This window comes from Periophthalmus magnuspinnatus, chromosome 6, assembly GCF_009829125.3.
Source record: "Periophthalmus magnuspinnatus isolate fPerMag1 chromosome 6, fPerMag1.2.pri, whole genome shotgun sequence".
Taxonomy (NCBI): Eukaryota; Metazoa; Chordata; class Actinopteri; order Gobiiformes; family Gobiidae; genus Periophthalmus; species Periophthalmus magnuspinnatus.
In genome coordinates this window covers 1,014,048-1,029,743 of record NC_047131.1, presented here as the reverse complement: position 1 = coordinate 1,029,743, position 15,696 = coordinate 1,014,048, and the positions used below count along the sequence as shown (strand labels likewise).

Sequence of the window (15,696 nt, the reverse complement as noted above, 5' to 3'; positions counted from 1 at the left end):
TTTATTGTTGCTGTTGTTTTTGGTAGTGGCGTTGCTGTTTTTGTTGTTGGTGTTGTTGTCGCTGTTATTGTTGATGGTGGTGTTGTTGTTTTTGCTATTGTTGGTGCTTGTGGTGTTGTTAGTGGTGTTGCTGTTGTTGTTTGTGGTGGCGGTGTTGTTGTTGTCGCTGTTATTGTTGGTGGTGTTGTAATTGTTGCTGTTGTTTTTGGTGGTGGTGTTATTGTTGTTGTTGGTGCTGTGTTTGGTGTTGTTGCTGTTGTTGCTGCTGTTATTGGTGTTTTTGTTGGTGTTGTTGTTGTTTTGGTGTTGTTGCTTTATTTGTTGTTGTTGGTGTTGCTGTTGCCACTGTTATTTTTGTTGCTGTTGTTGTTATTGGTGTTGTTACTGTTGTTGCTTGTGTTGCTGTTGTTGTTGCTGTTGTTGCTGTGTTGGTGGTGTTGGTGGTTTGTTCAACATTTGTAAATTTACCTTTTGGAGATTTCGTGGTAAAGTACAGGGCAATCAAAAGAACTGTGTGTGACCCCTGACTCCATATGAAGTATGACATTATCACATTCTTGAGTCTTCAAACACCAATACAGACTTGTCATGAGGGGGGTTATTACTATTGACACATAAAAACAATGTTCTGCCAGGTGCCAGGTAGAGTGTACGTTACCTGCTTGTGTCCATGATGTTTTGCACTTTGCCTGAAATGTTCCACAGCGTAGAATTAATCCCATCTCCATGAAAAGAGGTATGTGACATCATCAGGCCAAGTTAAGAGTCAGATCTTTGGAGATAATTAAATCTAAGGCAGATATGTGTAATGCCATACCGTGGAACATTTCAGGCAAAGAAAAGCAAGTGTGTCCATGTCCACACCCCCCTCCTCCACCATCCAGAACAGCCATACAGAGCGAGGCCCAAAATAAAGCCCAAAAAGGGATCTTTTGTACAGCTGATGGCTCTTTGCCGTGACTCTCCAGTTTGATCATAGATTATAATTAGATGATAAAAGACTATAGTTATTCACATTTGGTTTAGACAGTACCTATAGTGAAGAAACAGTGGTCTGGTCGTGTCCTGTGTAACCTGCAGTGAAAAACACTGGTCTGGTCATGTTTTGTGTAACCTGCAGTGAAAAATACTGGTCTGGTCATGTTCTGTGTAGTCTAGAAGAGCAAAAACAAGCTGAATGTGTTCAACTTGTGTTTGGTCTCCCTGCCCTTGAATGACCTTATTGAACCTGAAAACTTTTGAAAAGTGGTTTAGAAGCTGAAGGCTCAGTTTAACGCTCTCTGTGAAAGAAGCACCACAAAAACACTGTCCTCCGAACAAAGGCCAGTGATCCTGAAAACTCCTGAAAACTCCTGAAAACTCTCAGATGGACCTCCTGTTCACTGCTGTGGACTTTGCTTTGACACTTAAAACAGGTGAATGGCAATCCACAGAGAAATAGGGGCAGGCGGTGTGTAGGGCTCATGTTCAAATACATGAATAAACCTGAATATCACAGACATCTATGTTTTTCACACAAGTCTGAACAGATATGTCTGAGTGAATGCTGCCCTCTGCTGGTGATCTCACAGAATATAAGTGTGCCTCTTTAAGTGTGCTTAAACTACCCTGCATTGTTTCCGAATATGTCATAAATAAACGAGGCTTAATAATTCCTCACGACAGAAGAACTTTTGTCCAGACGCACACATGGCTTTGTTTCACTATTTTTTTTCTGCATAAGAGCGGCTCGTGTGCGCGTCACGTGGACGCTCGGAGTGACCGCGGCGCTATTTGGCACGCGCACTTCTACAGAAGGATTTTAAAAACACTGCAGCATCGCCAAGTCTTTCAAGTGTTTTTAAGGGAACGTTAATATTTGGCTGAGAGGAGAAGAGAAGAGGGGGCCGAGAGGAGAGAGAAGACAGGAGAGAGGGGAAAAGAGAGGAGAGAAAAGAGGAGGAGAGGGGAGAGAGAGGATAGAGCAGATGAGGTACTTGCGGTTTATGATGTCTGCCATGTATATTTATGCAGTTAAAACTTGTTACTTCTGAATAAACACTCCTAAAGCTGGTAAATATGAAAAAGCAAAAAACACGACTGAGAAAAAAAAATACTTTTAATAGAAAATGATGGACAAACATCAGAATAAAACTAAAAAAAGTGGAACTGAAAACATCACAGAAAAAAGTGCATTTAAACTCCACATGAAACAAAACGGATCAAAGAAAATGTGACTTTGTCCACCATGTGACCTCACACAGCCTTCCGGTGGTACTCAGGGGGCGCCACCTCGTAGTCACTGGCATTGAACAGTGAGGCAGAGTTCTTCACCAGGTATCTGCAAGACAGAACCCCTTCAGCACATTCACTTTCACTTTGTGAACAGAGACAGAAACTCACTTCAAAAAGTCCTGGAGGTAACTGAGGAGCAGAGCGAGGCTTTTCTCATCCAGCGGTGTGTACGCCAGCATGGCGCCGATTCTCACTGGAATTCAGAGAAAATGATATTAAACATTGCATTTTATATATATTGTTTGTGTGTATGTTTTGGCACTTTTATTTAATACTGTACACATAAAGAGGTCAGCAGGTCTTGAGAAACAATTTGCCTTCACTTTATATTTTAATGCTTGAAATCTGGTGTCTGTAGTGCTGCCCTCTCCTGGCAAGTTCCCTGTGTAGTTTCACTTTTACAGCGTCGAGGCGGATTCAGATTGCCAAACTGGATGATTATTACATTGATCTTTTTTTCAGATATCATTAAGTTAACATCATATAGCACTTTTCACACTAATAATGAAAATTCAAATGTTTTTTCTCGTGTAGATTTGTTAGCAAGAGGCTAGAATGCTTGTTTGGCATCACCATAGATGAGATCAGGGTCTTTGTTTACCGAAGAGTCGGAGCAGGTGAGGAGCGCCGTAGATCTGGGACATGGACGTGTCTGGGTGATTGGCCAAAATGTCAGCATACTGAGGCCGCTCAAACTTGTACAGCAGCTGTGTGCCCAGCATCACATTGAAATATTCACGGATTCCAGCCACCACCTCGTTCACAGCAAACTCTCTGAGAAAACACAGCTTCACTAATGCAGCTCTTTAAACCTTCACCATATTCAAATATTTTTGTTTAAATTACTTGCTGTCCGTGTTTCCTCTTGATTTCTTATAGTTTGCATAATCTTCAAGAACAGCGTCAACGTTCTTTTTAGCTGGGAGATGGAAAAGCTTAAAAATGACATTTAAATAAAGTTTAAAACATGGTTTGGACCTGGTCCAAATATGACAAATGTTATATATATTTATATATTATAAATAGTCACCTGTTTCTGACGAGTTATCAAATCCCAGTCATCAACAAGCCATGGTTTCAGTTCTTCTGGGATTTTCACTTTTACCTCAACACGATTTATAAAAGTCTCCTCCTGTAGACACACAGTGTAACATTAATGCTCTGTGTGAACTTAAGTAAGGGGCTGTGAACCTACACTATCCATGGGTCAACTTAAGGGCTGTGAACCTAAACTCTCCATGTGTAAACTTCAGGGCTGCAAACCTACATACCCTATGTGTGAAATTATGTAAAAGGTTGTGAACCTACACTATCCATGGGTCATCTTAAGGGTTGTGAACCTACACTCTCCACTGTGGGGTCGACCCGCGCTCTCTTCTTTCGTGGAGGGTGGGTTGGATCGCCTCCTGAGCTGGTTCCTTCTCCGGCTCCAGGAGCTAATTCAAAAACACAAACATGAATTAATGTACAGATACAGACCGTTTCACATGTGCACTGCAGTCACCTCATTATTGTGATAAAAACACATTCACCTCATTATTGTGATAAAAACATTACCGTAATGATAAAAACACTACTTACTTTTCTGTTTATTCTTTTTGGCTTTCCTGCAGAGAAAAACATTGAGATACTGTTAACCCTTTGAATGCTGACATTTTAGACAATTCTGAGGGAAAAGAGAAACCTGTATAAAATATGTAGTTTAAAAACAGCAGAGATGAGGCGCTGCTGTGAACTTACTGCCCTCTAGTGTCTTAAATCACATGGTTCTATAGAAATGAAAGGACTACCCAAGTGTCCACGTAGAACTGTTGCTGTTCCTGTGTTATATTGCTTGTATTTTATAATGTATTGTATTTTTCACCTGTTCAGGGACTACAGACGGAAACTAGCTTTGGCTATAATCTGGTGCAAAGCATCTATTAATGTTTTTTTGCACACTACCCCTTCAAATAAACTAATAAACTAAACTAAACTAAACTGAAGGAAGCGTCCACACCTGCAGTGAGTTTAAAGTGATGTCCACCTGTGACACAGCCTGAAAACACACACGGGTTCTGACCCTGTCCTCTTCAAATAACAGCTTTAAAAATATTTTCTGAGTGCCTCATATTTTTCTTTTTCTGTCATGTACGTTAAGCTTAACCCAATATATTGCTAACCAGTTTAAAGTAAACATGGTCCAATTCTTCATACATTGCTGAAGTGCACATAACATAAGTTGATACTCCAAATATTCGCAAAAAAAATAAAAATAATGCAGACTTGTTCTATGGCAAAGGATCATCCAACCAGGGGCATCGGACTGTTGAGTAAAGGGTATTTGGAGCTACACCCCTTCGTACAGCCCTGGTCTGTACATGCAAAACTCACACTTCATTTTTCTGCGGTGGGGCAGGGATTTTCTTATTTGGTGCAGCTCCCCTCATTCTTCCTTCTACATAATGGTCTCTGTAAGACAGATAGCAACATCAAACTATCTGCAGTGTCCTCTTTACACCAGTGAGGTTATACAGGGTGAAATGGTATAAATTATAGAAATTATACAGGGTGAAATGGTACAAAAACATTCTTACTGATTAGCCCTCTGAAGCTCTTTTTGTTTTTGCAGGTTACTGTCCACATACTTCAGAACACGGCTTTCAGGAACCCATTCGTCCCAGCTGAAAGAACATCAACGTGTCAAAAATCAGCAGTACATAGATTCGTGAGCATGACCCACACCTACTTTTTGTTCCAGCCGCTGTAATGAATAAAATATTTGATCTGTTTGTCTTTCACGTTGATTTTCACACACTGCAGAGAGAACAGTCACAATCAGTGAATATGAAAATGCATCACACATAATGATCTGAGCATTAGACCTACCTTAGCTTCGTAGAGCAAAGGCCCATGAAAACACAGCACTCTTTCACCTAAAATAAAGGGATTTCACACAGTCACTGCAAACACCACTGTTGTGACGCACATGTACCTCAAAACCCCGTTCATTCAACATCCCTGTCCCCTGTGTAACTGCTAGATCAAATAATGTGTTATATAATGTGTTAAAGAGCTGAGAGATGCGCGTGAAGCCAGTCTGAGCAAACAATGAGCTCCACTCCACAGAACTGAGGCCGCTTTATGACGAACGAACACCAACTTTACACCACCACGCACTAAACACTTATCTGGAGCAGGTCGACAGCGGTAAATAAAAATCCTATGGGGAAAATGTGTTGATTTTGTACAAAGACACAATGCGCCCCTGAGCTCGGGGTCTGTGAGCTCTGGGGGCTGCTTCAATGGCGCCTCGTTTGTCTCGAGGATCAGCCCGATGCCCCCGCACGTGCAGTCTACATTTCATCGACACTGTTAGATCATTACCTTCTTGAAATTTAGGTTTCGGGTCCTGTTTCGGCGCCATTCACAGATTACACTATCAAAATAATGAAAAAATCGCCAGCTCCCATTACAGTCTGAAACGGCGCCGCTCACTATAAACGTCATCGCCGACGCGCTGATGCAAGCACGACGCGACGACGCAGGCACGACGCGCTGACACAGGCACAGCGCGACGACGTATATGAGCCACTGAGCTGCAGAGACAGAGAGCTATTAAACTTATTTTAATAGATCCATGTATTAAACTAACGATATGAGCCTTCAGCGTGGTTTAGATCGATAACAGTTTGAAATGTGTGCGTGTGTGTAATATATATATATATATATATATATATATATATATATATATATATATATATATATATATATATATATATATATATATATATATATATATATACATATATATATACATATATATATACATATATATATATATATATATATATATATATATATATATATATATATATATATATATATATATATATATATATAAAAATATATAAATAAAAAAAAATATATAAATATATAATATATATATAAATATATAATTTATATATATATATATATATGCTGATTTGAATACGTTTTTTAAATAAATATGATTTCTGCTGTTTGTGGTCCAGAATATGCATACAAATGTTTACCTTTAATACATATTATTATTATTATTATTATCATCATCATTATGGACAGGCAGATTTCAGCTATTCAGAATAGTCACATTAGCACATATATGGAGGTAGAACTTGATCCAGAACAGTTACATAAAGGAGCATTATGACTTTTTGGTCTTGAAGTCTTAATATTGGATCATTTGAGTGTACACTACCACAACCTCTGAGCAATCCAATTTGTACAACAAACTGGACGTGGTACTTATCAGACATCTTTAAATATTTATTTTATAATTACAAAAGAAAGTCACTTACATTGACAGCAATGCATATTCACAAATCAAACATATGCTGAAAATATATAGTAAATAAATAAATCTTATAAGCACAACTCAAATAATGCAAGGTGGTGTTCAAAACGAATGAATGGCTTGGAGTTCAAAATGTCTGATCTTCGAGGCAGCTGGAAATATACTGAGCAAGATCAATGTCTTTTGTATCAAAAAGTAAAGCAGATGAGTTTGGCAGTTCGCCTGCACATGCAAAGCTGATACTGCTCTAAAAAAATGGAGGACAACCACCTTCACTTGTGTGTGGAGCTGGGGTCCAACACTCCCTCTCAAGGAGCTTCAAAGTCTTATCTGGAAAAGTGACAGGCCAAACAGCCTAACGCTTTATGAACTCTCTCTTTTCATTTTGCCCCTTTAAACACTCGTTTTAAAAGAAAAAACAACAATCTTTTGTAACCTAGTGAAGAATATGTCTAAGGCAGAGGGAGTGCATTAAACTGCATCTACCCAATAACTTGAACCATAAATAATTTAAAAATAAAATGAATCTACAGTAAGTTGAATCAGTCACCATAATGAAGCATGGGTTTGTTGCATCCGCTTCTACACACAGTCATGTGCTTCACATTCTACATGTGTGCGGATTATAACATTATACTTAAGTAATGCCATTCACATGAAATATCCAAACAAAACAGTACAAACTGAGTAGAAAAGGTAGAATAATTATAGGGCCACATGGGGAGGTGAAAAAGTCTTCAGTGTTCACAGAAAAATATCAACTGAAGAAACTCAGAGGACCAGCGTCCTAAGTGTATATACACAATAAGTCCAATGGAAAATAGATTTACTCTCTGTACATAGCACTGTAATCCTTCTTTCTCTTTATTTACAGACCTCCAGAGTTCACTCCGTCCTGTGAGTCCTAGTCCAGAGAGATCACGTCCGACATAGATCCATAAATGGCTGCTACGGCAGCGGCAGCCTCCACAGAGGAGCGCGAGAGTCCAGACATGTCCCTATCCCGGTCTTTGTCCCTCAGGCTGCTGGACGATACCAGGCTGGAGCTACTGCCGCTGTTACTGCCGCTGTTACTGCCGCCGTTGGTAACTCCCAGAGAGCCGGACTGCTCGCGCATCATGTGAGCCGAGCTGTAAGGCAGGAAGCGGCTTAGCAACAGCTCGTGCTCCTCGGAGGTGGAGGCGGACGCAGCGGCAGCTGCCATGACCATGTTGTAATGCTGGAGGACACAGAGAGCTTTGTCACATCTCACGGTAGTAACAGATAAAACAGCCAGATGGAGCTCAACATACCTGATTGTCACCTTGAAGGAAGGAGAAGAAGTTTAATTCTGGAAGAAAAGAATAAAACATAATATTACATTTACACAATGACAGAACTGTTCCCGTTTTAATGCTTGATTTTATGTTGTAAATTTTTGTGATATTTTATTATTGTATCCACTGTGAAGCGACTTTGAGTGTCCTGAAAAGCGCTATATAAATAAAATTTATTATTATTATTATTATCATATGTTTCACGTGTTTCATGTGTCGTCTGGCTCATCTTCACTCCACATCTCTGTTTATTACTGCTTTTGCTGTTTTTTCTACTTTTACTGTTTCTACTCATTCTGCATCAGGGGTCTAGTTGTTGTTGGCGGAACTGATCAAATGAGCCTAAAAAAGGGCTTAGTACATTATTTTAAAGGTAGCACTGTCACCATAACACAAGTTTGATATATCACTGAAGTAAATATAGATGATAAACAATAACACTGAAACTAATTTCTGCCACTGACACAATAACTCGAGCATATTTAAACTACAAAAACTATTCAACATTGTTAAAAATCATGAGCTGCAGAATGAAACACTTTAGTTGCTAGTTTGAGTCTGTAATGGGTTATTCATTCAAACTTTTACGCCTCAAATCTTATCATATAATAAAAAAAATAACCAAAAATATTCCAGTACATGAAAAATATTGACCCAAAAAATGTAGTTCCCTCTTTTATATACTGAGTGATGAGTTGATTTATTTATAGTGACAGGCCAACTTCAAGTCAAAAATAAAACTGTATAAATAAAACTGAACTTGTCCTTAAAGGAGCCTGCACAGTCGGGCAGAGCACTGTCCAAGACAAAAGCTGCGTGTGCTTCCTGTGGACACATACCAGGCAGGTCACTGGTGGTGTGATAGTAGTGGCGGTAGTCCTGGATGAGTGGAGGAGGTGGAGGGATGTAGCTGTTCTCTACTGGAGGCATGCTGGGAGCTCTGGCAACGGGAGAGCTCTGGTGCAGGTTTAAAACTCTATAAATAAAATACACACAAAAAAACACAATCAGCCACAGAAAAGCATTTGACCCTGTCTAAAACTGACACTTTGCAGCTGATGTCATTCCCTAGGGGTCTGATGCTAACTGTAGGCAGCATCCCCCCCAATGTCATGTCAATGTGCAGTATCAGAACAGACTACACTTACCCCTTGTTGATGGGCGGAGACACAGGGGAGAGAGAGGGACAGGGCCTTTTCAGAGGCGGCTCGTCCTCTTCTGACGAGCTGTCGAGGGTTAAATCGATAACGTCCACTTTCTTTTTGCTCTCGTTTGACCTTTTCTGTTCGTGGGCTTCTGTCCGAGACAAATCTGAAACGCACAGCACAATGTCTATATAATATATGCACTGAAATAAACACTATTAACAGATCCTACCTGATGCCACACCATTGAAAGTCGCAGACACCTCCTGCACCTCTTTCTTAGACCTCATTGGACACCAGCTTCCATCTTCTTTAAACTGGATCTCATCACAGTCAGAACAGCTGCTCAAGATCTCCATAAAGAGTCTGTAAACATGATGATTTATCTGTATTTTTGGGTTATTTATGGGAACTATTGGATGGTCTCTTACACGTTTGGTTTTACATCAAAACATTTCTGTGTTTGATCTGTTGTAAATCAGTGGCTCTCAAACTTTTCACAAAAGGAATAAATATCACTAAAGGAAAAATTTGGCTTACAGAGTCTCACCAGATCTAAACCAGGTTTATAACAGGACTAAACCAGGTCTAAACCAGGTCTAAACCAGGTCTATTCCACATCTAAACCAGGTTTATAACAGGACTAAACCAAGTTTAAATCAGGTCTAAACCAGGTCTATAACAGGACTATTCCAGATCTAAAGCAGGTTTATAACAACACTAAACCAGGTCTAAACCAAGTCTATAACAGGACTATTTCAGATGTAAAATGGGACTATTCCAGATTTAAACCAGGTCTAAACCAGGTCCATCACAGGACTATTCCAAATGTAAACCAGGTTTATAACAGGACTAAACCAGGTCTAAACCAGATCTAAACCCGGTCTATAACAGAACTATTCCAGATCTAAACCAGGTTTATAACAGGACTAAACCAGGTCTAAACCAGGTCCATGGTAAATGGTAAATGGTCACATTTTTCTATAGCGCTTTTCCACCTTCAAGGTGCTCAAAGTGCTTTATGACAGGAACCACTCACCCATTCACACACCAGTGTACGCAGACACTGAGGTGAGTTAAGTGTCTTGCCCAAGGAAACAATGACAGCATTCATCTGTGTGAGCTAGAATCGCACCGCCAACCTTCGGATCAGTGGACAAACACTCTACCAACTGAGCTACTGTCGCCCATGACAGGACTATTCCAGATCTAAACCAAGTTTATAACAGGATTACACCAGGACTAAAAGTGGACTACATCATTTCCACTGTAGTTCTAAACAGAAATTATCCAAAAAGTGGGTCAAATGAGCTGTAAATGAGTCAAACATCAGTCTCCCAGTCCCATCTGAAGGAGCTGGACCACAGTTTGAGAAACATTGCTCTAAATAACTAATGTTCATTCACTTGTTTATATTTACACAGGGGTGTGGTCTCTTACCCATCAATAATAAGATGTTCATATGGGGCCTTCTTGTCACACACAGGACACACCCACGTGGGCTTCTTCTCGTTCATCTGGATGTACAGAGTGGCATCAAAGCACTGCAGGTGTGAGCAGGTCACGGAGCGACAGGGGATGGTCAGACGCATCTTCCCCAACTGAGAAAAAACATGTTTGAGAAACAGAATAAACAGGTCCAAATTATATAATACAACAACATACATACATGCACATGCACACACACAACATGCATGTCCAGACACACACACAACACACATGTGCAGACACACGCACACAGACACAGATCCACACGACACTCAGATGCTGACACACACACACACACAACACGCACGTGTGCACACACTCACACACTTCACACACGCAGACACACACACTACGCACACTATACGCACATACACATACACACACTACATGCACATCAACACAGAGACACACTACATGCACGTGCAAACGCAGACACACACACTACGAGTACACACAGGTGCACACACAAGCACACAGACACACACACACACTGCATGTATGCACGCAGACACACACACTACTTGCATGCGCACGCAGACACGCGCACTTGATGCAGACGCACACACTACATACACGTACGCACACACACACTACACGAATGTACATGCAGACACACACATTACATTTATGCACACACACTACGTGCAGATGCACACACACACTCCACACATGCACAGACACACACACTACACGCACGTGCACACGCAGACACACACACTACATGCACACACAGACACAAACACACTACACACACATGCAGACACACACTACATGCACATGTACATGCAGACAGACACACACAGTACACACACATATACTACACGCATGCACACACATATACTACACGCATGCACGTACACACACAGACACACACGCACATAGGGATGGGACGATATACGATAATATCGTTAATCACAATAAAAAAGGTCCACAATTAATCGTTCATGGCATTTTTTAATGATCGTGATCATCGCACACAATTATAATTGCCTTTACAGCACCAGACTGCCTCATGTTTCCGGCTGCAATATAATGTTTAGATGTTAGTTCAGGTGTTTGGCCACAAGGGGGCCCTCTATCATAGCAATGAAACTTGTTAGCTTCTGTGCCTATTTTGAGTTTGGGATGGTTCTTCATCGTCAGTCACGTCATGGCTCATGGGCAGTGAATCTGAAGCCCAGTGACGGCGCACTCCACTCAAGAAGGTAACAACACATTTTGGGTTGCCTCGGTTACAATACTTTTTTTTTTCTCTACAAGGTCCTGGTGTCCACATATGAGGACATTATAGGGTCTTGGTTTAATAATTATTGTGATAATATCGTTAATCATTATTTTGGTCACAATAATTATTAGTCTAAATTTTAACATTGTCCCATCCCTACACACAAACAAAAGTACATACATACACACACAACACGCACGTGCGCACGCAGACACACTACACACACACATATGTGTGAATGCAGACACACACACTACACACAGACACACACTACAAGCAGACACACATGCACCCACAGATGCACACAGACACATACACTACACGCACCCACACACACTCACACACGGGCGCACACACACACACTACAGAAAGAGGTGTGAAGGTCCTAAACATCAGAAGCAGCCTGAGGAACAGCAGACTGAACGTCAGAGGCTGGAGTTGAGGAAAGATCCTATTCTATGGTAAATATTTATATTGACGATAGACTCTCTGACTCTGTCGGAGTCTAAAAATGATCATGTCACAGATGCAAAAAAATGTATAAAATCTTGTATTTACTGGACACAGCAGTGACACCCGCAGGCTGGTGGTGGCAATCTCACTCTCTGGATCCGCTGTCAGTTTCTCTTTTACTATGGAAGGAAAAAAACAGCAGTTGAAAATATTTCGGTGTGTTTTATGTTAAGTAGAGCTCCTATAATCTATGAACATTCATAATTAACCTTTATAAATGCACAATCAACAGCTTAGAAGAGGCTTAGAGGCCTTTTAGGGGAAAATGACTTACTCAAAGCTCGTGAGTGGTCTGGGTTTCGAATCCCTTTGGCTCGTAGCCTTTGCAGCAGCACTGCAGACGACTGCTGTCTCACCAGATAGACAGCCATAGAAAAACTCTGCTCAAATCACAAAGTTCAGTCAGTATAAAGGTAAAGTGTGGTCTTCAGCATGAAGCAGGTGCTCTCGCCCTGCATAAATGACAAGCTCCTCACCCTTCCGATCTCCGACGTCCAGGACACCACGATGGTGTTGGGCACCGTCGTGGACAGTCGCACTAGAGACGTGATGTTAATGGGACGACTGGGTCTTTTTGGTTCAACACCATTTTTGGTTGGAGGAAGATATCCCTGAAAAACATGATCTTTGAATAAAGTGTGACTTATAGAGAAGAACAGGCTCACTGTCACTTACTGGAAGGTTACAGGGCTTCCCATTGACTTTGACACAGAGATTAGGAGGAAAGTGATCCTCTTGTGGACAGCTGGTTTCTGATAAGCAAAACCTGAACATAAAAGAGTCGCAAGGTCAAATATAAAAATATAAAATACCAAAGAAAATCTAAAATGTAACAAAAGCAAATGATTGCAGCAACATGGATATACTCGAGTATATGTTCTGGATTATGTACTCGGTGTACTTGAGTACACGCTCTGGATTATGTACTCTGTGTACTCGACTATATGCTCTGGATTATGCACTCTGCGTACTCGACTATATGCTCTGGATTATGTACTCTGTGTGCTCGAGTACATGGTCTGGATTATCTACTCTGTATACTCGAGTATATGCTCTGGATTATGTATCACGTTTACTCGAGTATATGGTCTGGATTATGCACTCCGTGTACTCGAGTATAGGCTCTCGATTATGTACTCTGGTTACTCGAGTACATACTCTGGATTAATAATCCACATAATCCAAATGTTTTAATAAAACCTTGTTTATGAACTCACCTTAACTGCACCTGGACTGCAAAGTCACATTTGGTCCCCGATATGTCCCTGTATAACACGAAAGCAGATGAGGTTAGCCCAGTCCAGGTTTATAATGATCTCCTCATATGTTTATTATATATAGTATTTGACTTACATGGAGCTGCTGATCTGTTGAACTTGCTGTGGTGTCAGTGCAAAAGCATAACATGCCTCCTGAAAACGCTGACTGCTGTCTGAGGCTAAAAATGTAAATAATTCACAAAAGGAAACACTTTGATTAATTTAAGGAACCACTGTGGTACAGCAGGGGGCAGACTACAGACACAAGTCTGCTCTCCCAATATCTATATGTATATATGTATATGCCTCACATACGGAGCAAGTCTATGCTAATCCAAACCTCTCCCCAAAATAACTTTAAATTTATTACAATAAAGATACACCTCCTGTCACTTGAGAAGGCAAAGATACGGGAGAGTTAATTTTGCATCTGTGTTAACGTGACAAATTCAACTCCTTTTTGAACCCAAAGAACTCTGATCTTTGACCGCCGCAATGCCCTCGTGATAACGTCTGACTGCTGCACATCTACCACAGTTTTTACTTCAGAACTGTGTTGAACAATGTATATCATCAAATGTAAATAATAAAATATATATAAAGGAACACAAATCTACCAATTTCCAAAAATCTCATTTGAAGGAATCTTTTTGTCTTACAATATATTTACACCCAACACCATGATACTGCCCTTTAGATCCCCACCAGACTTGTGTGTAACTACACAAGACTCATGTGTGTAACTACACAAGACTAATAACTTTAGATTAATAACTGCGTAATTTCGCAAAGTGGCAGAATAATAAAAAAAAAAGATGAAAGATTACCGAGAGAAGTGGGTTTGATGAGCTCGTCCAACAGGTCATAGAAAGGTAGTCTCTGGAGCTTGACGTCTGGGTGAACAGGCAGGTGAGGCAGGTGCGGCAGGTGAGGCAGGCTCAGCTCATGTTTGGGTCCAAGCAAAGATACTGGAAGCAGAGGAGATGCAGATGCCAGTGGAGATGCCAGCTGAGCCAGGCCAGAGGACAGGCTGCTGGTAGAGTGCACGCCGGGTAGTGCCAGGTCCACTGGAGACACCATTTTAGTAGGAAACCTTCTTCTGTACAGCTCCTTGATCTTCATCTGCACTGCGGCGCTGCACCCGGCTTTGAGCAGGTGCAGTGCTTTGGTCAAAAGTTCATGTTTGCGTCCGTGCTTATTCCGGCCCGCGTATCCCAACAGCACCTGCAGCTCCGACACTCGGAGGCTCATGACCATTTGCTGAAGGCAGAGGTTACATTTCAGACAAAAGCCAAACGAAATATTGTTGCTCTAATATCATTCCTTTCTATTAATCTGAGATCAAGGTTTTCTATTTGGATGCTAAACACGTAATCTTATGATCTAGTATTTCAGGATACTTGTAGATTTGTCTTTACAATTATTGTCAATTATAATGACATATCAGACAATTAAGCAAGAAAAGAAATGTCGTTGTGATGCTTAAGTAAAACAAACCTCAGACTGAGATCAGCAGATTCCCAAAAGGATAGATTATACACACAAATCTCTAAACTACATGTTTGTCAGAACTCCTCACTGACAGGACTCACAACAGTCGGCCTGGCGTTACAAGAAGTTTAACACGTGATATCTTATCCTATCGTGTCTACGTGTTTACATTTACAGCGCCTGCTGTTGGATAATAAACTCTATTTATTATGACACATTTTGACTGATGTTGACCTAAATGCGGTTGGTTTCCAGAGATTAGCCCGATCCCGTTTGACGCACATCACAGTGTTAAATACCAAACTGTCTCATGGATCAGGGACTTTTGTGGACACAATAATATCAATGTGGTACTTGTATGTGATGCTGTGGCCGTTGGCACAGCAGATGCTCCGTGAACAGTCTAACGGATCGTCTGTAACAATAACAAAGCTATAGCTAGCAAGCTCGCAGTCGGCTAACACTTTGACTGTCTTTTATTCTTCAGAAAGTGTCGGAGTTAGTGGACTCAGCTTCTCTTTTCAAGGCTCCTTAATGTTAAAGGCAATGGCCAAACGGAATAAAATCCCAACAGCGCTTCACAGGACGCATATTTTACAAGCTAATGTGAGCTATCGCTTTACCTTCAGTTCCGCACTCTCCGCCATCTTGTTACATTGATGCGCATGCG

General features: G+C 40.9%; 2 protein-coding genes across 2 annotated transcripts; both read right to left on the bottom strand.

The window, feature by feature from the left end:
- Nucleotides 1-2,079: 2,079 nt before the first annotated feature.
- morf4l1 (mortality factor 4 like 1) lies at nt 2,080-5,791 on the bottom strand. Its single transcript, XM_033967865.2, has 12 exons — nt 5,641-5,791; nt 5,143-5,189; nt 5,003-5,070; nt 4,851-4,937; nt 4,648-4,725; nt 3,856-3,881; nt 3,619-3,710; nt 3,305-3,406; nt 3,121-3,209; nt 2,876-3,048; nt 2,383-2,467; nt 2,080-2,320 (listed from the first exon to the last, which is right to left on the bottom strand). The coding sequence occupies exons 1-12, from the start codon at nt 5,678-5,680 to the stop codon at nt 2,236-2,238; spliced, it is 972 nt and encodes a 323-aa protein (XP_033823756.1). The 5' UTR covers nt 5,681-5,791; the 3' UTR covers nt 2,080-2,235.
- A 748-nt stretch (nt 5,792-6,539) lies between these two features.
- pias1b (protein inhibitor of activated STAT, 1b) lies at nt 6,540-15,688 on the bottom strand. The gene is made up of 14 exons (XM_033968062.2): nt 15,650-15,688; nt 14,363-14,795; nt 13,630-13,714; nt 13,494-13,541; nt 12,952-13,042; nt 12,753-12,887; nt 12,551-12,656; nt 12,322-12,395; nt 10,491-10,651; nt 9,283-9,416; nt 9,054-9,216; nt 8,745-8,881; nt 7,882-7,919; nt 6,540-7,808 (listed from the first exon to the last, which is right to left on the bottom strand). The coding sequence occupies exons 1-14, from the start codon at nt 15,671-15,673 to the stop codon at nt 7,494-7,496; spliced, it is 1,944 nt and encodes a 647-aa protein (XP_033823953.2). The 5' UTR covers nt 15,674-15,688; the 3' UTR covers nt 6,540-7,493.
- Nucleotides 15,689-15,696: the final 8 nt, after the last annotated feature.